General features: G+C 34.2%; 1 protein-coding gene across 1 annotated transcript in view; it reads left to right on the top strand.

The window, feature by feature from the left end:
* LOC113230640 (thrombospondin type-1 domain-containing protein 4-like) overlaps positions 1-27494 on the top strand; it is a 179600-nt gene that overhangs the window by 68566 nt on the left and 83540 nt on the right. Inside the window, exons 2-6 of the mRNA XM_026464643.1 lie at positions 583-652; positions 2469-2611; positions 19528-19654; positions 20492-20594; positions 21892-22022. Coding sequence (XP_026320428.1) covers positions 583-652; positions 2469-2611; positions 19528-19654; positions 20492-20594; positions 21892-22022 — 574 coding nt within the window. The remainder of the gene's footprint in view (positions 1-582; positions 653-2468; positions 2612-19527; positions 19655-20491; positions 20595-21891; positions 22023-27494) is intronic.

The raw sequence follows: 27494 nt of genomic DNA, 5'->3' as shown, positions 1-27494 counted from the left end.
TGAGATTGGTTAACTGAAACTGGGTGAAATGTAATAAACTGCATTTATCCCCTTATTTGCCTCACCGTTCGACGGAGAATAGGAGAATTTTTGTTCAAATTTATTGGAATCACTACTGAGGTACCTCCTTTCTAACAAAAAAAAATCATAGAAATCGGTTCACAAAAGTCCGAGTAATCACGTAACATACTCACAAAAAACAATACATTCGAATTGAGAACCTCTTCCTTTTTTTGAAGTCCCGAATATAAAAGAAGAAAAAACATCCATATTTCCACAACAATTCACGCAAAAATTGCCATTTAAGTGTAAAAGCATCCGAATGTTCAACCACTAGATATCACCGGTGTTTTGAAGAAATGACGTAAGCGAATTAAAAAAAAAATAAACGTAATTAAAACTAAATTTGAATTATGGACGTAATGAAACAGGACGTAAATATTTAGAAATTGTCGTGAAAACCTAAAACATTGTCATATTTTTTTTTTCAAAATGTCGATTACGTCCTTTCTACACAGCACCGACGATGTAATGGTCGTATTTATTTAACGAATCCTTCCACATTTGTTGTTATTGTTTCAGACTCCTTACAACACTACTTCAAGATTCACAAATATGTGGGCAGTTAACTAACACAGAAGTTGGAAGTCCTGTAAGTGATTTAAAATTCTTTTACACATACGTTTGTATCGTGTGTTTTGTTCTTCCATGTGTTAGGAACACATAAAATAAGGGTGTGCAATGTATCATGTAAATATTTTTAACGAAGCTCTCATTTAATATAATTTTACTTTACTTTTTCGTATAACACAATTCACTTATTATTTAACGAACATTTAATATGAACTCTATATATAATTTCATTTTTGATAACAATCATAAACCCTGAGATACATAACTAAATATATTATTAAACTGAAATAAATTTGACCTAAACCATGTTCGGAATCGCAAACAAATTCAGTTCTGCTTTTTCATATACTAACCTAACATGACAGGTACAGGGTAAATATCTCGTAAAATTATCTGAATTGATAACGTAAAAATGACAATTCTTATGAAATGTTTATAAGAAATGTTTATGTTTTTCTTATAATATTTTTATTTAAAAAAAGAAAAGAACTTCAAACTTTGGTTATACGAAACTGAAACTAATAACAATCGGTTACCGGAAAGTGAGTGAAATCGGATCCATCCCCTAGTTTTCCACCTTTAGAAGTGGAAAATTTAAATGAAAAAAGAAATTTAAATGGGACCAATTAATACTGAGGTATCCTCTTTCCAGCAAAAAACACATCAAAATAGGTTCATAAATAAGTAAGTAAATAAGTAAAGTCATAAATAAATAAGTAAGTAAGAGTAATCGCGAAACATGCACACAAAAAAAATCGAATTATGAATCTCCTCCTTTTTGAAGTCGGTTAAAAATGTGAATATTATTACAGACGACAATTATTTGAAATTAAATTACAGTCCAAGTAAAAATCATATAAAAGAGCGTTAATATATCTATTAAAATTAGTTTTTTTCGGTTTCACTCAAATGAGGCGAATCAGTAATATAATAACACAAGAAAGGAAACAAACTATAATAAATAATAACAAGACTCTAGCTGTAGCATAAGCAAACACTATGGCACTCCTAAAAATAACATCATTATGTATTATTGAAGTCAATTTGAACAGAGATATATCGGATTCCATTGGCATAGTTGAAGGTCTTTGGTGACAGACCGAAACTGATCGTGGGCTTGCGTAAATTGTAAACAGTTGGTGATATCATGATCCGAATTATTTTTTTCAAATTAAAGTTAGTTTAAAAAATAACTATTTGAAAAAAAATTAAATGAAAAAGTTTTTTTTCATTTCATTCATCCCCTAGTTTGCCACCCTTAGAGGTGATATATTTTCTTTAAATTTAAATGGGACCACATTTGAGGTACCTTCTTTCCAACAAAAAAGAATCATCATCGTCTATTGTTTCACAAACCTGCACGAGTGAAACGCTGCAGGCCCGCGGCAGCCCCATCGGCATTGCCTGAAGCTGTTAGAATATTGTAGCACCCGAGAGATTAGAAAACTAAAAGTTCGCTATATTTTGTTACTATATTTCCATTTTAAATGTCAAGCCATTCCGATCGAGACAAAGGACAAAATAGTCTAGACGTATTGTATTTGTTAAATTGATAGATCGACGACTGCTAACATTGTAAAATGGTACTTTTGTATGTTGACAATTGATATATAAAAGTCAATGTCCCGAATCAATCAATTCATATGTTTGTGATCGGCTTTAATTTACAATTGTCAACTCAAGTTTGCAAATTACTTTTACCTTTCTGAGCTAGTACTTACATTATTTTTACCCATAATAGTTCTAGTGACACCTTTTAACTGTCTCTTAGGTTACAATTGATAAATAATTCAAAGTACAAAGAAACCCTAAAAATGTCGTCTATAAAATTGCAGTCTCCTCGATCGACGGAAATTGTACGGACGAATACAACAGCATACGCTTGGAGCTCGTGGGGCAGTTGGAGTCCGTGTTCCAGAACTTGCGGTGGTGGAGTCTCCATCCAGGAACGACAGTGTCTACCCAGAAATCCTTCTAGGTAAGAAATTTATGTGGTCAATTTCATGTTGAAAACTAATTGTGTAATCCAAACACGCATTGATAATTATCTTGATAAGTAAACCTTGATTCAATATATTTATAAAATTAATTGGAACAACAATATGCTACAGTTAGCAATGTCGTGCGATGTGTTGGTATCAGAGACGCATAGATTTATTAAATGTCAATCTTAAAAATAAAGTCGAAAAGTAAATCATTTTCCCAAAGATTTTTCTTCATATTTATGTATTTAATTTTCTCACTGTTTGTCATATTTAGGCAAAAATTATAGAGACAAAACTATGAATTAGCACGGAAAATTATCGAATTTGTTTCGGATAATTATCAAAGGTAATAAATCTTCTGATAATTTCAAACTCTGATTATACCTAATCAAATTAAAACTTAAAAACCCCCATATAAAGCAGGTACTCCAAAAAGTACTTTTAAATGTCAATTCTCGTTTGCTCTGAAATCACAAATGAGAAAACTAAAATAGTACAGCACCAACAACTGACCTGTGTACGTCTCCGTATATTCCAAAAATATTCTGGAATTATTGTAATAAAGATAATATCTCTAACAATAGGGCTGTTCCATTCGGTGGTATGGGAAAAAAAAAGCAAAACATCCAATTACAAAACAAACGGCCTCATATTTCATCGGTAATTAAATATTAAATATGTAATTTAGTAATTTTCGTCCATTATAGCAAAGCTCAAGATAAACTGGACGTATTGAAGTGAAACAATTTAAGACACCCGTCAATTATTTTGAATTCGGGCTGGCCAATCGGAGCGCAGTTGTCACAGTAATGATTTGGCAGAATAGTTTTCAAACAAATTAAATCACATTTCGTCTCTATTTCTGGTTATATACTCGATGACCGTGTCACATTACCGTGCAAACTATACAATCATAACATATACTATAGTCTTCATATTAATAAACGAAGAATCAAGGAGTTGGAATTTTATTTCTGGAACTTCCTGGAATTTCTGGAACTTTTACGTCTGCAGACTATCCTACTTGCAGCATCAGATCAAGGTTACCATATTATTGCAATGTCATCGGATTTCCATAGTATATCAAATTTCAAGTCGAACGGACAAATGAAAGAAATTAAATACAAATATTAATTTCATGACTGAGATCTACTTACTGGGAGAAGGGCTGATAATCTTTAGACAACTGAACAGATGTTCATGAAACACTGTTAACAATCATTCCAATTAAATTAGCCTTCAAATAAAAAAAACGCTTTTAATCAACCAGCCATTTAAGAGCTTTTAACTTATAACTCCCCTCTTTTTGCGTCGGGGATTAAAAAATCACGCAGTAGAAAAAGCAACAAACAATAATGGTTACATTGTCATTATATTAAATGTGTCATGTTCTACAAGTTAAATGTTGCTCTAATACATACGAAATCAGAAAAAAATGTTAAGGAAGCATTAAATCAAACGCAAAGATAAGAACACAATATATAACAATAAAAGATAAATCTAAAAACGACATTTAATCTCTGAAACATCGATAACGCGTTTGAAAACAACGATAAGATTACCAAATACAACAACTTAATCAGATCAAAAACGCCTATACCGTTTGATAAAAGATAACTTAATGAACCAAATGTTGCATCTTTAAAAAGCCATTTAATTGGAAACATACATTTTATAAGGCAGAATAAACCAAAGTTAAAATCGAATAACAAAAGCAGAGATACCATACCAAATTTAAGATAATAAAAAGACGTTCTTAAGTTTTTTCATTGCTACATATAGGAATTGAAACTATTTTTTGGAATCTAAATCACGAACGAAATTCTTTTTATTTTGATTAAAATTTTTGTTGAATAAAGATCATGAGCTATGCGACTTACATTATTAGTCTCGCTAATATCCTCATAAAAACAACAATGGAGTACACACGAAAATAAAATACACAAAAATGTTTACTTTAATTTGATTCGATCTTCAAAAACCATTATAATAAACAATGTTAACCACATTGATAATGTTGGATCATATTTTTCAACGAAAAAACTAGAATTGTGAATATTTTTATATTATACTTTTTCAAACATTGTTTTCAAAAATGTTTTGGAAAATTTCTACCATTTGGACATTTTCGGATAAATACACAACACTGCATGGATATCGGCTCTAAACGAGATATTTTACAATTGTGAACTGTAATTGATTAAGATGCCCAGTGACCCATTGAACTTGCTGCTCTTGCTACTCTTTATTGAGTTTCCATATTTATTTTTCTTTTAGCGTGTAAAAGGAAGCTGCGCATCTGGTCAAATTTTAAAAAGCGTTTGTCAATCAAAGTAAACATAAAAATCGTTCTTATTATAATTTGTTTACGGCTCAAAGACCAAATTCGTGTCTTGACACAGGAAAACAAATAACCAGACACATGAGGAAGATTAATGTGAATGTTATCACTTTTTTCTTCTATTGTTCGTGGGGTATTGTCTTAATTGTTTCGTTATAGAGGGTCGGTATAGGCTATTAAGATAAGATGTCTTGTCGTTCGGATTCGTTTTATATTGTTTGGGGAATAAAGTTGTTCGGTTTTAGTTGTAGGGTTTCCACATTTCCAAGTTACTGGTTACAGATTTTCTTTCTTTAAGAAATCTTTACGAAATTTCATTTAAAATTATTAGTTCTTTACCAAGTTATTAGATAAAACCTACAGAAAGTATATACTTCACGAATTTTGATTACACCAAATACCATTGAAAATGTTTCCGATTTAAAATTATTATTTTATTCAATAAATGTTTAATTGAGGAAGACATTATAGTATTCCAATATAATGTCGATCATTATAAATATGACAGTATGACAAGTGAATTACAATGAAATATACACAAATATCAATATACCAAAATTCTTTGTTAAAAATTGTTTATTACGTCTAATAAACACAGAGTTCATATTTGCAGTAAAAAAAAAAAATAAAAATATCGTAATGAATAAACTAAAACAAATGGTCAACCCTGCGTTGCCAAGGCTCAGGCGCGGGCGCACTATTGATCATAGATCACAATGATATCTAATGATACGGCGCGATCGATAAAGGAGCGAGTGCCCACCGCGGGAGAGCCTTCCTCACCACGCCGCGCGATCCTAGTCGATTAGATACCATTAGTTCTCGAATATACTACTAGAATTTAACGTTTCGAGATGTTTTCGATTACTTTTAATAAGTAGTAGTATGTATTATGTTATTATGTCTACAAGAGTTAAAGGAACAAAAATTTAAGTTAAAGTATGACCTTTTTTCCTCACATCTGTAACTGTATATTTTATTATGCAATTCACACTCGATAATTTTTTTACCAATAAACAGTATATTATTTACCTTGATTTGTGCTACTTATTTTTCTTCTATTTCTTCTATATCTGTTCAACGCCCCAACTTTGACTTTCTGATTTGATCCTATTTCTAGGCGAGTAAAATGCTGGCCTTAGCTAAGAAATAAAAAGACAGAAATACTGTCAATCGAGAACTTCTAGTTATCTACAAAGCTTGTAAAACGGTATCACAGCAGTTCACAGCACGATCGGCGCTCGGCCGATGTCATAATTTACTTGTTACGTTTTTACCGTTCCCGATGAAGTTATGAACAGCGTTGCGGAAAACATTGCATTGTATACTGAATAGATGGGTTTTTGAAATTATAATTAAATACAAATATAAATAATCCTGACTCCGGAGTTACTGGTTTTTTATACTTGTTACCATTTGCATCTGGTATAGAGGTTTGCAATTTCTTAATGTGGATAGGATCATCAACCAGATTATATCCGTAAAAAGGATGTTTTGTATAAAAAAATAAGTGCGCATTTGACATCCATCTCACCTGATGGAAAGTGACGATGAAGCGTGCACACCTAAATAATGCATATTCACTCTCGCCTTGCAAAGGTCCAAGTTACAACGTTCAGGGAACAAGTCTGCAGGCAGGGAATTCCACTCCATAGCCATTCGCCATATAAACGTGGAAGCGAAACCCTTCGTGCGAATTCTTAGAATATCTACAACATAGAGGTGGAACTCCAGCCTACGCCTGGTGCCCCGATGTTGGAAAGGGGAAGGCGGAATTAATTCGTGCAATTCCCTCGCACACTCTCTTCTGGGTCTGGCTAAAAGTACCCAAATAACTGTATAACACACATCATCATCATTATATGAACTGCTCGGCAGGGATCAGATTAAGGTCATAGTTCGCCGCGCAGGACAAGGGTGAGCCAGTTTTCGGAGTGTACACAGAAGAAATATGCTGTATGCTATTCCGTGACCTCACTTTGAGTCCTAACTGAAAATCAGTGCTGGTAACGCATTTTCCACGAAATAATACTGATTAGTGACCGTTATGTTTATGGTGGCCTTGCTTATGTGTATAATTTGTGTCTTAATTTTATTTTGTAATTATTTATTTATGTTTTACATTTGAATATTTTGATTATGTTTTGGTTTTCTTCTGCTTTTCTTCGTTTTTTTTTTGTGGTAAACAAATAAATACATTTTCTTCCTTCTTTCTTTCATCGTCACCGAGAAATACGTAACGTAGAATTCCCAATCCGAAAAGAAATCCGAATAAGTATTGTTGGCAGATATTGTAACTCGGACGAAGACGAAGCAACTGTTCTTCCACTGGCCTGCCAGCGCCCTATTTTATAAGTTAAAGGTGTAACACCTAACGCCATAAATACTTGGACTTTGACAGCCAAGCGATAATGGATGCGAATGGAAGAAGCGTACAAGGTATATCAGGATCAATAGCTTGTTGAAGTTGGTAAACTCTGTCTGCCACTCAGAAACTGGTGTCATCTTCGTTTAGTCGGGTCGTATGATTCTTGAAGCATGTGAAGTTATGCAACTACGGAGGAGTTAGAATAACACGCAAGATAACCTCCCACATTTCCAAGATATAAAAATCCCTATTCAAATCGGGCCAAGGTGGTGTTAAACTATTCTTTTCTAAACAACACCCATGTATGTATCTATGTGGAATGCTAACAAACAGACGAAAACCAACGTAGTACCAACTGTATATTAGATGGACTAGATGACCCATAACGTTTTATTTATAACTTTACGATCTTAGAACATAATAGTCTAATTGCTCCAACACATAACTTCACGCATCCCACGGAAAGATACGAGGTTTATGCCTGTTTATTAAAGAAGTTATAAAATTATTATGCCTTTAATTGCTCGTCATGGCAATGATTCTGTCTATTGTTAGATTTTTGTTAATGTAAAAAACTTCATGGATGCATCTAGCTAAAAAAGCAGCTGAAATTAAAATCATGACAATTTAGTATACATTAAAAGCGCTAGAAATATTCAGATGTACGCTACAGGTATTGTCACTTCCCAGGATCTAACGATAATAGATAGCTATGCTAATACATATTTTATATATCGAGTTCTTAGGTTTTCGCGATTGTTACACATAACATAACAAAAATTGATTTGTTTGAAAAAACAAATATACGCGATTTAAATCCGGAAAAATAGTTTCATTTCCTACATATTTTATACATAATTTCGTACAATAGTAATAATTGTAGGTGTATAGAGGCGGTGCTTTAAGAAAATGATATCGGAAAAACTAGTGAATGTTCTAACAATATCGATTTTTATTTCAATTCAATCATAGCACATTGTCGACGTGGCAACATAACTTAATATCAAGTTTTAATATATAATAAAATATGTCAACATTGTAGTTATAAAACAGCCTACTCATAACAGCGTGAGACCACACGAACAAATTAAACGAAATTTATATTTATTCACTTTTAGGTCAAAACCATAGAATAAAAGAAACAAGATAGAAATAAGCGGTGACACATTTGTATTCATTTAAATATACGAGAAATTAATTATATATTCGTATGAGTCGTCGGTGAAGACGGTTGCTCGTTTGAACTTTCTACCAGATAAGGATACAATAAGTTTTTTTTAAATCCAACCTCAAAAGTGCGTATAATTACATCTACTTGACAAATTTTATTAAAATCGCTTACTGGAAAGTGCTCGAAACCGGATTCATCCCCTAGTTGGCCACTCTCAGTGGTGGAGTATTTCCTTTAAATTTAAATGAGACCAAAACTGATGTACCCCCTTTCCAACAAAAGAGTCAGTAAAATTGGTTCACAAATTTAGTTACAGTTATCGCGTAACATACATACAAAATAAAGATACAGTCGAAATGAGAACCTTCTCCTTTTTTTGGAGTCGGTTAAAAAGTGTCTGATAGTAAAACAAGAACTTAAAAGTTTGTTGGGCGAATCTATAAGTTATGTTTTGTAAAAAGTCCTGGAACTAAAATTGCAGTTTATGGTGTCAGTAATATGTATATCAATAATACACTTTACAAATAAATATTCCTGTATATATCACAATGTGTATAGTTAATATTACATTTGAAAGACAAATGGCGATCGACTAAAGATTTTGCAATACTAATGAACTATACAGTCGGGGATAATGCAAAATGTCGATTATGAAACGCGAATGCTGAAAATATAAATGGAAATAAACAGATGCTATCAATCTTGGGATCGCTTTGATCTTTTTACGGTATCCTTTTATTAATGTATTCTATGACTTCTCCTTAACAAATGCTTTTTGATGTTGGCTTGCAGATTTTGTTTTCTTTTTTCATTTATTTATCATCCTTCTTCGGTCTTCTTCAAGATTAACTATTAATTAACACTAATTAACTATAATCAGGAGTCGTCAATATCGAAACTTCGGGGAAAAATGCGTAAAAACCAATTTTATTAAAAATAAGCCATTGAAGATGTTTAGCCGAAAAAATATTTTTCGTCGAAATATAATATTTTTTCGTAAAAGTTGCTAATAAAAATGAAAAAGGATAAGAATCATAACGTTTATAATTATATGTTTTCCATTTGACTTGTAAACTTTAAAATTTTACTTTTATGTCTTTTCTTCCCTGAAGTATCAATATGGTAGAAATTCTATGAATGAATGATGTACTTACTGTTGCAATATGTACGTGAATACTTAATAAATTCAACAAATTACACCAGTCTGAAAAATCCCGTAGCGAGAAAGTGAAATCAAATAAGCAAATCAGACTACCTAAAATTTCTATATCGCCATTTTCGGGTAGGTACACACACAGTTTTCGAGATTTATTTACATCACTTGTTCACCACAAGTTATTAGATAATGTACAGAAATTGTACTTTTGAAAGGGACGTCTTTTGGCAGAAGCAAACCAGCCTACATATGCCGATTACTGAAGATAATGCTAAAATTTTGCTAAAATATTTGTTACACTTTTAACAATGTGATGCTATTATATCGGAACCATTGAAAATCTTTAACTGACTGAGATGTGATGTTCGACCGCTGATTGGACTGGAATTTCATGCTCTTCACAAACGACTTGTCGGCACAGAGACTTTCACATTTCCCATGGTGAGACAAGGCGCCGACAATCGTTGCTTTTGTCCTGACATTTGAATGTGAATTTTGTTATTTTAATTTTCACTTTCATGTACGACCACTTGTATAATCACTACTTTGTGCATATGTACCGCAACCGGAAGAGAGAAATATGTTTTTAATCGGTAAATATTTCGAATGATAGAATTAACAAAGCTCCGAGAGAATTATATTTTATGTAGCAAGCTCCTTGGCTTTTATTCCTTAGTTCAGACAGTAATCTCCTGTAATGAACAATATATAATAAACAGGAATGAACTTTATTTATTTATTTAATTTGATTTTATTTATTTCCACATTCCACATGTACATTAAAATAAAATTTTGTACGGTTCATAACCCAATCAGGGTGTAGCAAAAAGACCTAAAAAAGTAATTATTAAATTATTTTATTTAATCAATAAATTAGATCGACGTAATCTTTCCTTGAGTTTTGTAATTAATCACTCTAAATTTATGAAATTAACCATTGTTGTTGAAGAACGACCACCTGACTGCTTCTATCTATTGAACCTTGATTACAAACATCGTAGAGATGGCCAATCCATTTATTCTAAAGAAAAAAGTCTTCACTAAACGTCAAAATATATTTGATCATAAAACAGATTTCGCCACGGGCCAAGTCAAAGGCTAAATACGTCTTGACCCCGCCCGCCCTTTTTGCGTCCAACATGCCAAATTAAGGTAATATTGAACATTAAAAGACGGAACAAACCCGATTACAAACTTACAACCGATTTTCGATAATTTCCGTAGGGGAACGGGAAACCACAACGTGGGAGTGAGCATTATTTATGAAATCCGTAATAAATATATAGTAAAGCATTTCGTCCTAAAATTCAGCATTATGTTTTCGAATTTTTCTTTGATATAATGATATAACGGATTTTTTGAATTTTTGTATGTACCGATTTTCTATATTCCTATGATATCGAAAAATATGCTAGTTTGTTTTGTGACTTGTTGGCATAGCGTTTGACGCATTTGCTAGAAGACGTTGGTTCGAATCCAGCCGGATCGAAGGAATTTTTTCTAATTGTTCGATCTTATTATAACAAACTAGTGGAATAATTTCACAAAAAATAATTGAATACTATGGTGGTGAAACATCCTGACTTTCAATAACTTAATAATTATCTTCAAGTTTGAATGGGACCATTACTGAGGTACCACCATTCCAACAAAAAAGAATCATTGAAATCGGTTCACAAAATGTCAGAGTAATCGCGTATTATACAGTGTATAACATACACACAAAAAACAATCGAATTGAGAATCTCCTCCTTTTTTGAAACCGATTAAAAATTTAGAAGTTTACCATTGGTCATATATTTTTGATTAGATGTTATTTTATGCTCGGACCCATTGACTTACAATTATATGGACGTCGGGTCCGCGCTAAAAAGTGTCCGCACTTGTAAGGCGCTAAAATCGTATACAGAGCGCGACACTCCGCTTTAGTCTTCATTTGTTCTACGGACAGCGCGATACTGCGATGACATAACAATTTAAATTTCGAATAGGTTGACTTGGGACATTTTTTTCGTGGTTTTTGTATTAGACCCGTCGTCCATTTATTTGTAAGTCAATGCTCAGACCGAATATTTTATATCAACTCCCATATTAGATTCCTGACTCCAAGTAACATTTTGATTGACGCACCGTAATTTAAAGCCCTTTCGCTAATGTCAGATTGTTATCTTTGTTTACACTGTTTTTGATTTCTGTTTCTTTCTACTTACGACGGTATTTGTCGAGTCAGCGTGTATCATTTTAAATTGAAAGTCGATGTTAACAAGCTGGCAGTATCAAATTGCAATGTTTACAAATGACTATGGCCCTTTTATTTCGACAAAAAGAAACAATCCAACAATACATAGTATTTGTTGTAGTATACTTTAATAAATAATGGCTATTACTTAATAATTAAGGTTAGTATTCGTAATTATATGTATACAAGTATTGTTTGTGATAATGGGGTATTTTACTCCATTTTTTGTTACTTCTTCAATTCTCGTAGACGAAAAATAGAGAAAAGAATCTGAAATTTGTTTTACGATATCTCAGCTTACACAAGAGATATTAATGGTTTAAGTCAGTGTCGGAGAGATGCGCCATCCTTTTTTAGTAAAATGATCATTAGGATGTAGTTTGTATGGCACCATTAAGGTTTTAAATTAACAAACGAAGACTGCTGTTCTTTTCTGATGAACAGAATGCTTGTAACTTCACATTTATTTTTAAATAATTATCAATTCCATTTCCACATTTTACACACTGCAACTGCTATGGACAGGCGTGTCCTTTAACACCAGGCCACCACTTGTTCGTCTCGTCACTTGGTATTCTAAAGAAAACCTTTAATTTTCTATACATTTTAAATGGCCTATATACAGATTATTGAATTACAGAATAAAGAGAGTAACTAAAGAAGCAAACGTATCGAACAGGGAAATGTCTAATATACATACAATACCTATCAGAGGCGAAAAGTCCATAGTGAGTCCGTATAAAACAATTCAAATAAGTAACTTAAAGAGATTAATCAAGGCATAACGAATGTACTCATGTATCAATATTATTTCATTTAATTCGAACAACACCGAATAAAAATGACTCGTTGCCCTGCCAAATGTCATCGGTAAAACTAAAACACTCAGACGTCACTAGCTCGGCCATTTAAAATTAATGGAAGATAATCGGAACTTCAAGAGAACCTATCTGGGTCCGCGTAAATAAAGGCGATACCGTGTAAGGGGATCTCTGCGAACTCCAATGCTAGGCGAGAGACTGCATAAGACCAAACAAAGTGGCTTGGCTTGAGCCTGTGGAGTAAGTAGATGAGTTTGAACAAACGAAACGCCTGACTATTTTATCCTTAAATTGAAATCCGGAACGTCCAGTTTGCCAAACAAAACACATGATTGTTTTTTTTTGGCCGACGAGATAAAGTGCTCATCGTCAAGTTCACTCCTATGAAAGTATAACAATTTTAATAAACTCGATTGAGCTCGTGTTATGAGAGAATCACCAGTGCAAGCAAGAAAGTCAGACTCTCCAACTAATACCATAAGGGAGACATCCTGTTATTGTCAAATATTATTCGATTTTCACGAATTAATTCTGGCATAATACGCCAGTATTACTTTTTACAGTATTTTTTTTAACTTTTTACATACTTTTAGCAGCGTAGTAAACGCGCGTTCGTGAAACGTGCAATTGCATCGCTACAATTGCGATTTAGAGGCGATTGCGTCGATGCAGTCGCGCGTTTGCATCGATGCAAACGCGCGACTGGATCGACACACACGCAGATCCCAAGTGTAGCGGTGCAATCGCGCGTTTGTATCGAAACAGTCGCGCGCTTGCATCGAGTTTATATTGCTGCTTAAAATCGCGAGCGTGTGTAAAGATAGACGATTAGCGACTGCATCGCTACTCCATCACGTTTACATCGCGTTTGCATCGCTCTAAGTCACTGTGTGTAACCGCTCGCAGTGCTATGAATATTTCGTGCATTTTATATAACAAAGCCACAAGTTATCATACGTCAAAAGTGCTTTTATCACATGAAATGAAAATAATGTACTACATAAAACCAATTATATAAATGTGAAAATGTATAACTTCTCCTATTTAAGCATAAAAGGTATATATATCGAATAATTTCGTTCGTAGAATCCTGAAACCTCTCTCCTGAGAAGTAATATTTTTGGTCATGGAAAGAATTTATCTGGTTGGTCTTTCCATTATTTACTTTTGTGGTTAAGTCATTAGGAGGCGACTCATTACTAGGCGTTGATTAGTATAGACTTGCACAATCCAATTTCTGTTGAAGTCATCCCGACAGGTGTTTTTTTTTATAATATCAAGTGACGGAACGATCAAGTCGTGCACCTGATGGTGCATAAAAGTTGCAGTGCCACTCAGAGCTTTCAATCGCAAAGATCTGAGGGGCACTTGGTTTTTTCAACGACTTTGGATCGAAGGATTTTTTCTGAGTGTTCGATCTTTGTATTAATAATTATAAGAATAAGCTAATTTGCTTAACAATAGAACTGAAACTAAACAAGTTTTAAAAGATCACTTATCGGGCGTTGTAGATCTCGTTTCGATGATTTCAGATATGTTAATAACTGAACTGCGCTAAAAATTTCGATTACTTTAGCTATGATAAGGGCAATATTTAACTCCAACTGCACCATCCGACAGGCTTTTTAGTATACACAACGTATGGTGAATGATAAAGTCATGCTTGTAAACAATTCTTTGTATATAAGTTAATAACACCTTAATGATATCTCATTGCCAATGTGTGCTACATTAGAATGACGAAAAAAAAACAGTAAATTACAATTCAGAATGTTGATTGTTTTGATACAATATGGCGGTTGTTTCGTTAATCGCTTTATGATAAACAAAGCTTTTAAAGGGAATGGTGTTAAGTAGCCTTTTTGGAACTTGCTTAATATACAGCCATGTGCACGTTGCCTGCAATTAAATACATGTTGTTTTTATTGTAGTTCTTAGATTTTCGCGATTGCTATGCGTTGAATTTTTTTTTCAGACAAATATTTTTTCAGATGTCATTCCCGGTGGGACTAAATTGGAATTGACTTTTCTAAAATTAGTGCTGGTCTGGATGTTCTGAAAAGTGCCCCAAAGTGAATTCCGTTACTCGGGTACTCATAGTAGAGGGAATTCCCTAGTTTGAGACCAGGCAATTGGTGCAGGTGTCTGGCACATTATTATTATAGTAAATCGTATACCAAAACTTACAAGAGAAATAAATGTAAACCATACAAATATTTGTCCCGGCCCGGGAATCGAACCTGGGTCCTTTGCGTAGCAATTCTATTCTCTAGTTTGAGACCAAGCAATTGGTGTTGCTATACACATTATTGTTCATTCTTTATTATAACGTTTGTCAAAATGGGCTTATAACCTTATGAAATTTTTCGAAAACTAACATTCACTTTTAGTGATTATTTTACAAAGTTATTACTGATACCACTTTGTAGAATGATCACCGTACCGTACTCAATAAAATTTTTCTATTATGGCAAAGAATTAATGCTATATATTTGTCATACTACAATATTATCACTTATTACAGGGCTCTACCTCGGTATTCTTCTACTTATTATGCTGATATTTTGCAACAGTTACGCGTAAGCGTAAGTTCAGTCACTGAACAGCGGCGACTGACAGTTTTAAGAAAGGTCAAATCTGACCTCTTTTGTAATAACACTGTGTAAAAGCTAGAGCAACTTTAATAATTTCACGCGTAATATTGTTACCGGTATAATTGGTCGGCTACCTTTCTCAAACTCATATCATACAGGACAAAGTTACTGAAATGCAAAAAATGGATTGTATATACAAATTTTGCAGGCTGATTTTTTGCATTTCCTTCATATTCACACACTGGCTTTGACCTATTCTTAAAGTAATGCATTCAAATTCAAAATAAAAAATTCAAAAAAAACACCCTTGATATGTAATTTAAAATAAATAGAAAGTTTTGCCATCTTCTGAATAATCAATCTTTATAAGATACGAGTTTGAGAAAATAAGGCATCTATATATTTATTTAAAATTTGAATATTATTGTATAGTACAAAATAACTTATAATATGCATGTATTTTATAATTATTCAATTGGCCACAAGCCAAGGAGGAACTCGTTGCTATGAAATAATTTTCCAATTTGTTTTACTACAGATTTTACGAGCGGAACCAACTGTTTCCTCGATCGTTTTACGATAGTTTCAACTCACGCGCACGCTTCTAGTAACAGAGTCAGACAAAACATACATAGACATATATAAGTAAAACATGGACAATGGAGATTAACAAAATAGTGACATTATTTTGCACCAACCATTATTAACCAACTACAGAGAAACCAAAACGAGAGTTGTGATTTCTCAAAGTATGTACTTCTACTAAGATATTTACTCGCAGAGCTTAAGGCATCATTGGATTCTAAGTATGTATAACGTCGACATGGCATAGCCAAGTTTTTTTAAGAAATCCAATATGGTGTCATTGGTGTGTCATAAATAGCTTCATTAAATTACAAAAATCATCGGATACCATCAGGCTAAAATAGGTTTAAAAGACAATTTGTCTAGAAGACATATGGCAATAAATAAAAAACCTAAAAAGCATTTTTTTTATTCCATGACAGTTTTGCAGTTTCCGCCGTTATAGATCCAATCACATAGAATAATCTCGTACTACTCTACCAAAAACAATATAATAACTTAACTTAAATTACTTAAATCTGTAGATAAATATTAGAAAACTATGGCTAACCATTTTTTTTTTCATGAAAAGCTTTCCCAATTTTTAAAAACCGTTCTGTATAATCTTATTTATCTGTTACAATGGCGGACTTTGTACACAATTCCATAACTCTGTGCATTACAAAAAATTATAATTTCTTTTCCTCTCAAAAGCAAAGGTTGCTTAACAAACCTTGAGATTATGTATAACTGATGGAATGTACAACACCCGATACAGTTTTAAACCGTGTGAAATTAAAAACAAATCAGTTGAAAATCAATATTCAATCAATATAATAAGAACACGTAGGCGTTTGTAATACGAGTAAGTATGATACGTTAGATGATTTTAATTAAGGGTCAAACGGCACCCCGCCGCTTCAACTGATGAACTGAAACAATGCGGTTTCATTACTCAGATGCGCTGGTGCATGTCGAGGTGTAGGTACTTCCAAGTCGAAATTTGTTCACGTCAATAAATGTGCAAGATAATTACGTCAATACCGGAATACCGCCCTTGTGTAATAAAGCCACATGCAAAATTACAACTTTGTTGGAGAGAGGTTTCACATTAAGAGAGGTTAAACATTATTTACTTATAAACGCGGTGCAGTCGTTAACCAGTGCAAAACAGTGGTAACCTTAACCAGACGCGCGATTCCAAGCAGCGATACAAATGCATCGCTACACTTGGGATTAATAGGCGTTTGCATCGATGCAACCGCGGCTTTGTATCGATGCAGTCGCGCGTTTGCAACGATGCAATCGCGCGTCGCTGCTAAAGTTCGCCGTGTGTAACGACTCTTAAATAGAGCGTTACAAATATTTCATATACCTATGCCTAATTTATTTCACGCCGTTCGTATTACTTTTATGACTTTCATGTGATAAAAGCACTTTTGACGTATGGTTTCATTATACCAAGGATGCAAACCACGAGCTTTTTCAACAGAGTCAGGCTCGTGGAACATTCATGTTTCACTGTTGTCTCTTTTGTACGGTTATTGTTCTTGTCTAAATAAAAACGAGCAATCAAAGTAATAGTCGGTCAAAATACACTCCCGGACACATCATTCGAGCCACCTCACATTTTTGTCCTAAAGGGCTAGAATCAAAAATAGTATTATCGGAAATGAAACTATTTTTCCGGATTTAAATTGCGTACATTTGTTTTTTCAAACAAACCGACGTTTCGGGCCCTTTACAGGTCCCATGGTCGCGGTTGACTGTTTGTTTGTTGTTTGTTTGTTTGTCGGTTTGCTTGAAAAATCGCTTGAAAAATTGCGATTTAGATCCGGAAAAATAGTTTCATTTCCTATGTGTAACAATCGCGAAAACCTAAGAACTCGAATAGTATTATTATCGAAGTAAAGTTTTCCCCGGTTTTGCAAATCCAAATTCCCAACAAGGACTTATTAAAAAGACGTTTAGTGTAAAATTTTCAAAATTGCACAATAGTTTTTGATCAATCAAACATTGTTTAAACTTAGGGCAATTAATACTGAAAATGCATGGTGGCTCGAATTATGTGTCCGGAAGTGTATATACATACATAGGCAATACTAAAGAAAAGAAGAAATTAACCCATAACTTTTTTATGCTTGAATAGATAGGATCATAATACAACCATTTTCGGGTAGGGAACACTTTTATGGCTTCAGACACCGATTTATTCTATGAAATCTGCGTTATTGTCTACATACTAACTACAGGTCTCTAAATTTTCAAACACTTGTGTTCACGACAATACAAATATTTTAATTTAATTTGGATGTATAATAACACATCCATTACCTATTGATATCATTCGAGGTGAGCGGTGACGGTGAGCTCTGAGACCTGTGCGACTCACTTCAAACACTATATATATAAATCCGGGAATGATAGTCATGCTGACTATATAGTGTAGAAAGTGCATTCTATAGCTAAGTAATAAATCTATACACACACTATCATATTTAACGAAACCCTAGTAAGTTCCCCAAAATAATTTGGCTATTTTGATATGTCGATTAGTTATTTAAATATAAAGCTTACTTTTGTATAATCTCACTTTGTTTTTGTTCCACTAAATGTGTATGTGTACTTATTGAAATTATGCCACAAACAAAAAATTATAATATCATTAAATACATTCACTTGTACGCATTGACCTATCCTTAAAGGTATTTTTTAAATCACCAAAGAGATTTCTTACCATAGTTCTAGTACTCTTTAACATATTTTAAATTAGAACTAACGTAATTATTATCGATTGCTTTTTGTTTTTCGATTGTCATTTTTTTCTAATTTGTGTTTTTTACGTGTACCTATAATATTCTTACATATCAATATCAATTGCGATCGAATACTTATAATTTAAATTAAAAAGTTATTATTAATTAAATGTATATAATATTTAAATAGTATTAAAATGAGTCACTCATTTCAACTGTGTGTTGTCGAATGACTCCAATTTGAAATTACCTGATTACAAACCAACAACTTTTCCGTCAAGACGACATCCCTGTTATCTTAAAAAAAATCTAAATTACAAAATTTCAAATGCAATACAATAATAAAATAAATATAAATTAATAATAAAACGAACAGATCTACGACTTAACTCTGTACAACACTGAATGCTTCATATTTTAAAAAAATATATAAAATGTAATTTAAATTTAAAACATATCAAGAACTACCGACACTAATGGCACAAATTAAAAGAAAATTACGTTCCGTGATTGCTTGTCTATATCTAGATACTGATATGACTCTGTAGTAACTTTTTTGAAAAAAAAAATGTCTCCAATAAAAGAGGCACCTATCGACTATAATGCTTAAAATCGTTTAGCTACGACATACTTGAGGTACTGAACTGGTACGGAACAAGCCATATGTTGCCGCCGTGGGTTCTCCGTATGTGCTAGAGCCGTTTGAGTAGATACCATCACCATACCTATTTTTTCCGTAAATATGTATTCCGTATTCAAGGGTCGGGGATTTATGGGTTTAGAGGTTATGTCTCACAGCCGACACCGTTTTAATGGTATTAAATACTTCTTAAACATCTACTTTTCTATTCAATAGTATTTATAAATGTTAAATTTATGTCTCTTTTTCTCAATTCCAGATGGGGGCGCAGCAGAAAGAGAAGAAAGCTAGTAAGAAGTACAGAACATACGCGCCGAGCGAGAATGGTGGGCGACGACATCGACTGTCCTGGTCTCGGGAGAAGATATCACGAGTGCAATACCGCGGTAAGAACATTCGTATTACATTACCTAAATACCAAGTTTATTGTAGCGCCCTGCTTAATAAAGCCTAAAATATATGATACAGATACATGTACTTCTTGTTATCGGTTGTCAGAAAAGGTTTAAGGTACCAGTATCTCCAGGTTATTATCGCTAGTCAGGGAAAGTTGCTGGATGGAGCTAGGCTACAGGTGGATTATTTAGTACCTATACTTTTATGAAATTTCGTTCACTTGGCATCCGAGTAATAATTTAAATAAATTTTCAATTCATTTTGAGATGGATCTATTCAACACACGTTGTGCGTCAGTAGGAAATTTATTATCTCGTGCATTTTTTATTAGTGAAGTAAGATGAACAGTTTTATTAATACAATTTTCTTTTTTGTTTGTAATGTAATTATAGGTTTTGTTTATGGATATTTTTATAAATTTTGTATGTTGGTTTTGCGAGTGTTATTATTACGTTAATACAATTAAATGGGTTAATGAGGTTTTTTGAATAATAATATCAAGTGATGGGACGAACAAGCTCCTTATGGTAAGCTACACGCCTTATGGTAAGCTACACGCCTGTCGGTAACAGTTGCAGTGCCACTCAGAGCTTTAAATCGCGAAGCTCTGAGAGGCGCTGCCACTGCGCACATCACCCTGAGACATAACTTGACAAGTCCTTTAATTTCACCAGCCACTGTAACCACCTTATTTTCAAACTGGAACGCAGTAACGCTCACATTACTGCTTGACGCCAGAAATAGGTAAAGGTACTTGCCTGGACGAACTCTTTCACAACTAGCTCTACTGCTACTGAAAAATTCGTCCACTGTTTTTATATTTTCAGCCATGTCCCGGACCAGCGAAAGACTCCAGAGCCGAACAATGTGCCATTTACGACCGTAGGCCGTTTCGAGGACGATTCTACACTTGGGTGCCTTACGTTGATGGTAAATAGATATTTTTGGGTAATTTTCGGGTAAGTTTTTTATACTCAATTTTGGTGACAATTTCTTTTTCTTTGAATATTTATAGAATATCATCATGAAGTATTATTTAATATTCCAGAGTGGTAACCTGAAATATTATTTAATATTTGATGATGATATATTCGAGTAATTAAACAATAAACATTGTCACCAAAATTGAGTACAAAAAACTTACCTGAAAATTACCGTTTTATTCTAAAATCTCCTTCGACATACCGAAGTGATGGTACAAATTTCTATCTATATAGAACCCCCGTAACTGCCCCATCCCTATTTATGTTAATGGCAAATCAGCACTGCATGATCTTGATTGAAAGAAAGGGATAATCGCAATCTCAGACGGTTGATTTTCAGATAAGTTTTTTGTACTCAATTTTGGTAATAATTTCTTTTTATTTAAATATTTATAGAATATCATCATGAACCTTTATTTAATATTCCAGTGTGGTAACCTGAAATATTCTTTAATATTTCACGATGATATATTCGAGTAATTAAATAATAAAATATTTCACCAAAATTGAGTACAAAAAATTTACCTGAAAATCACTGAGACACAGAAGGCTAGATTTAATGTTCCACGGCTTGCCAGAATTTGCGATGTTAAATGTGGTTTCTGAATGTCGAAAATGCTTGTAAGAGGCGGCAACCACTTGTCAATTGGTCTGTCTGTTGGTATACAAAACAATTTTTTTTAAATAACCAGCACAGCAGGCCGTAGACGTCCTGCATGTACTTTCCAAATAGCCATAAACTAGAGGCATTGAAATAACTACATCACTACATAAGTCTGTGATGGTCAACTCAACTCAACAAAATGATCACAGGTTTTTCCACTAAAGCTGACTCGGAAGAAGCTGCATTAAATTCAATTAAACTCTTCTTTCTGTCGCTTTCTATGGTAGCCACAAAAAACAACAGGGTAGCTCTATTTTTATTTACAAATAATTCTGTTTTTAGAAATACAAACAAAACATATGCAAGCAATCTACTTAGAAGTACCCGGCGTTGCAATGCCACTGAAAGAAAAAAGTTTCGTTTAGCTCTGCAAAAACTGGCCGTAACCGGCTGCTTAGAGGAGACCGGTACAAACCCAGTATAGTGGGATCCAATACTTCAGATACTTTCACGTGTGCGGTGTGTGGGGATAACAATACACAAAAGTTTGATCGCAATCCGGTGAATGACGGAACGTATAGAGGACAAACAAACATTCATTTTTATAATTGTAGAGGTCCTAAATCAATGTTAATTACAGGGAATGCTCCGTGTACGCTGAACTGCCGTCCTCGTGGACAACACTTCTACGCTTCCCTGGCCCTGGTAGCCGATGGTACTCCATGCACCAAACCTGGTTTCCGAGCTATTTGTGTACAGGGAAAATGTATGGTAAGTACTAAATTAATTCTATATCACAAAATATTTAATAGAACTTGTGTTGTACACCAATATATATAATATTAATATTCTGTAGCGCAAATTTCTTTAGGTAAGACAGCGCCATCTAGTTTCAAGTAGAAATACTACAAAACAAAAGCATAGCGCCCTCTGCATTGAATCTAACAAACAAACACCACTAAATGACTACCATTTTTTTCATAGAATCAATTAGATTGATAACTTTCACACGTAATGTATTTGTAACAAACCGCTTTGCAATGTAGATAATTTTCCCATCACGCCCGTTTTATACATTGAAACAGGGACAGCTTTCCAGACCACTTCCAATTTTGGTGAGATAGTTATTATTTTAGTACTTTTACTTGATTTAATCAGTTCGTTAACGATGTAGTTAATTATACCTAATATACTACCTGGCATACCTACCTGTTTATAAAGACAAAATAATGCGGTATGACATAGTACGTCTTATTACTGAGCCCGTGTCTCCTGTAGCAAAAAGGTTTGTGAATATGCTGGCCTCCTTCATCGTTTTCCCAACATTTTATCACCCTTTTTACTTTTTTTTATAATACCAAGTGACTGGACGAATAAGACGTCCACCTGGTGATAAGCGACACGCCTATCCATAATAGTTGCAGAGCTTTAAATCGCAAAGATCTTAGGGGCACTGCCAATGCGCTCGTTACCCTAAGACATAAGTTGACAAGTCCCATATGCCTGTAATTTCACCAGCATCCTTACCTTTACATTCTAATTAAATTAAAATAAACCCAGAGATGTTCATATTTATTTATAAACTGAGGTCTTCTTAACGTATTGGTGGCATACTCTATGTTTCCAAACGGCGTAAAAGTACTCACTCACCTGTTCTTGCCCAGGATGCACCAGACGTGAAAACAGCACAGATAAGTACGGCGAATAGCGAGCATCCCAAATAAGTTAAAAAGTTCTTTTTTAATAATATTCAAACGTTTTTCTTATTTGTAAATATCACCACCATGTTCCTTTTTTTCGAGTATCTTAAAAAGTGATAGAAGAAACGATTTAAATTGAATTTAATGCAGCTTCTCCTGGTTCAGCTTTAAGGACTTTGGGGAGACGACGTTCGGCAGTTGACCAACATAGACTGCTATCGTGGTATAGTTATTTAAGCCAATAAAAACCTCAAGGAATGCCTTTAGTTTATAGCCATATGAAAAATATTTATTTATGTCCAAAAATTAATCTATTATTTTTTGTTGTTATCAACATGATACTTTAGACCCGCAAATTTAATAATAATATTAATATACCAGACAGCCACACCACGCGATAGGTACTTAAAAAATACCCACCACAATACCAGTGGTTTGCTTAGTGGTACGATGTGTCCCGCGGGCATTTGTCTAGTCTCAAACTAAGGGCACCTGTACGGTGAGTACCAGAGCAACGAAATTCAATCCAGAATACCCAGACCAGAAAAAGATCATTCCCCAAATTCATCCTGCTGGGAATCGATCCCGGGACCTCGTCATCCAGCGCCCTGGCCGCAAACCGACAGGTGACCGAGGTCGAAATTACTACTTGTAACATAAAATATAAAGCGCTATCTTTGTGAATTCCTTTTTTTTATACTACCAAGTGCCGGCACGAACAAGTCGTGCGCCTCATGGTAAGCTACACGCCTGTCCATAACAGTTGCAGTGCCACTCAGAGCTTTAAATCGGAAAGGTCTGAGGGGCACTGCCACGTAAGTTGACTAGTACCTGTAATTTCACCATCACCCTTAAATTCACTCAGAGAACAGTGGAACAGATCGATCCTATCAGCGATATTATACACAGGGAGCGCAATGTATACGTTATGTGTGGGGTAGGACTTTTTAATTATCATAAAAATATTCTCGGATTATTTGCCAATCGGCAAATAATGAAATAGTCCACTAGATGAAAAGTGATCAGCTTTAGACATTTGACATACCTATTTAGTATTCTTGATAATACAAATATTGACGACGAGTTCGAAAAACAAATTGCGCTGGTTTGTGGACCAACGGCCGAACAATATGACGTAAATAAAATAATGAGATGTGAAATGTGTTCTCAATGTTATAGGTCGGATCTTCTAACTCATGTCTACTAATCGGCGGTGGAATCCTCACACTGAACCTATTTGACTTATTTGAATCCTTCAAACGGCTTGTCAAAGAATCTACCTCAACTCCTAATTAGCGTCTTTTCGCCCCTATCCTCTCATTTATTTCCCTGTTTGTATTATTTATTTGTAAATAATGTTGTTTTCCAGTACTTTTTTCCTATAAAATTTTATAAGCAAATAGTATTTTTATACATTACAATTTATGTAATACATTATTATTGTTAGTGTCCTATATCTTTGGAAAGGAAAGGAATGAGAGTGAATGTGGATAACGTAAAATACTAGTTTTTAAAAGAAAATGTCAGAAAGTAATTGAAATCGATGGAATGAAAGTTCTTGTTTTTAATAAAGAATATTTAAGTTCATATTTAATTCGAATTTATTTTTTATTGTGTAATAAAAACAGAGATCTGCTACAAGCACATAGAAAAATTCATAAGATCTGCTGGTTCGTTCCGTAGCTCAGTTGGGATAACGTCAGACACGATATGCTGTGGGTTCAAGTTTAAATCTAGCCGAATCGAAGGAATTTTTCTTACTGTTCGATCTTTTTATTAATAATTATAACAAAGAATACTTCATTAGATCACTCAAACATCCATGCACAACTTTATACAACTTTTACAAATAACCCAATCAATAACTGTTCCCGGACATACTAATCACTTTTATTGGCGTAGGAAACGGCATAATACTAGATCGGATGACGTAAAATAAATAGCAACGCAGTCGCCAGTCGCCGGTGTTTGTGCAACGACAAATTAATCGCACTATAATGACAAGCCAGCCGATTCTATCACCTGCTTATTACCACTGCTATGCCTTAAGTGGTTGTTTGATTTTCTATCCACAGGCGGCTGTTGCCAGAAAAACGTATTTTTAAAAAACCAGTAATAATAAGGCAAATCTTTTGGTAGCAAGAAGGTCGCATAACCTTATTCCTTATTCATGGCTTATTCTTTTATAGACCTGTGTGTATTATTGACTTTTCTTTTTTATTGAATTTCACGATGTTTTACCACCGTCTAAAAATCCGTCCGTCGAAAATGACTCCACTAGTTTGTTATAATTATTAATACAAAGACCGAACACAAAGAAAAATTATTTCGACTGTGGCTTGAACCTGACTCGACCTGTAGCTCAGTTGGTAGAGCAATGCTACGGTGCAGCGTGGTCGCAGGTTCATGTCCTGCCTACAGGTTATCTTTGTATTCGATCTTTGTATTAGTAATTAATTAGACCTATGCGTGTTAACTATAGTTAAGAGATATGCTATGAATAATAACACTAACGTGTCAAATAACTACACTACTACCTGTACCAGAGCAAAGGAATTCACTCCGGGGCACCACCCAGAACATTCTAATTTAGAAAAGTTCATTTCCCAAATTGATCTTACCGGGAATAGAACCCGGGACCTCCTCGTCTAGCTGCGCCCACATAGCCAACCATTTGTCCGCCGCGCGCCGAGGTCGTCAAGATAAGACTAAGTTGTGTAACGTACAAACTATAGATACGAGTCAAAAACGGGTTACACGTTTTCCGGAGAATTCTCTGGCCAACTCGGGAATTCCCGCTGTTAATGTATCGTGTATAGTTTGTAGGCACGTTACACAATAGATTAAAAACGTGATGAAGATAAGACTAAGGAAGAGTTTTTAAATAATGAAATCAATTGATGATAACTGTAACGTCATATTATGTGTTTTGCGCTGCCCAGTGAATAAATTTTACAGTCAGCGTTCGGATTCAAACACTATTATGGCTCAATTTACATTGCCGCATAAGGCATTGCCTTCTGCGGAAATGTAAATATGTCATTTGTTACCATAGCAAAATGAACTTTATGTCAATTGTTTAAAGTACAAATTATACACAATACAGTAACTACGGGAATTCCGGAGTTTTCGAGAATTCTCCGGAAAACGCGTAATCCGTTTTTGACTCGTATCTATAGTTTGTACGTTACACAAAAGTCATAAAGTTCATTATGCTATCTGTGATTAGAAAAACTCGTATCTATTCCGTTCCGCGGTAATGTAAATTGAACCTATGTATAAAACGAGTGTTTTATGTGAAAAAAGTTCTTAAACTATAAAGTTTCCACAACTTTTATAACAGCCTATGTTACTGTTACAAGATTTTTATTGCTTCTATGTAATTGCTGGAAATTTTCTGAGATAACGTTCGCTCTGAGACCTGTTGGATTGATCACTTTGAACTAGACTCGACGTCTGATCGATGGCTTCGCACGCAATGAATTCACCCTGTATTATGTAAATATCTACGAGTGGAAAGGCAGTAAAAACGCAAGTAAAATGTTTTACTTGGCGCCACTTATGTTCTCTTTTTTATCATTACGAAAAAAGATGGACATAGCACCATATCGATAACTGAAGGTCTGCTTCTTTACATTTATAATAATGATAATGATGATGATGATGATGATGATGGTGATGATGGTAAAGAGATTATGCTATATGACACAGAGTAACTCGGACGATTTTAAGCTACATTAGAATCACAGACTAGTACTCTTTAGGTTCAGTTTGCTTTGCAGCGTAACGGAAGCGAATTTTACATAGCATAATTCACTTTATGGCAATTGTTAAACGTATAAGCTAAATACTATACGGTAGGTGCGGAAATTCCCGAAACTGCGCGAGATTTCGGCTAGTATTTAGTTTGTAAATTGACATAAAGTTAGTTATACCATGGGTACAAAAATTTGCTTCCATTCCGTTACGCAGCAATATAAATTGAGCCTTAGCATATTTAACAACCATAACCTTGACCACTACGAGATAAGTCTTGGTTAATATTTACATTTGATGGCAATTAAGAGATGTTTTTTTGTGGATAAAGTGGCAGGTTTAACACCTTGAAAGTGACGGCGATATTTACTTTAACATTAGAAATAACAACACATACCCAATGTGGAGATACGACAGTACACGAAAGTCATAAACGTCGTCAAGTCTAAAATGGAGATGGGCAGGACTCGTTGCTAGGCGGGACGATAACAGATAGACCAAGGCAGTCACTGAGTGGTACCCGTTGGGAGCGAGATGTCCTCGAGGCAGACCACCTGCTAGATGGTCGGACGATGCCGTTGGAGTGGCCGGAAGACTATAGCTGAAACTTGCACGGAACCGATTGAGCTGGCGTGCAATAGTGGAGGTCTATACCTAGCAGTGAATGTTAACGGGCTGTAATGAAGGTGACGATGACGATGACGATTACAAATAAAGAAAGCAGTTAAATCAGTTATTTAATTAATTAAATTTTTATTGAATTGATATTCAATTATTTTTTGTGAAA

The sequence above is a fragment of the Hyposmocoma kahamanoa genome, unplaced genomic scaffold (assembly GCF_003589595.1).
Source record: "Hyposmocoma kahamanoa isolate Upper Pololo Valley unplaced genomic scaffold, ASM358959v1 64, whole genome shotgun sequence".
Classification (NCBI taxonomy): Eukaryota; Metazoa; Arthropoda; class Insecta; order Lepidoptera; family Cosmopterigidae; genus Hyposmocoma; species Hyposmocoma kahamanoa.
The sequence above is the reverse complement of the archived record's forward strand: the minus strand, read 5'-3'. Positions and strand labels throughout refer to the sequence as shown.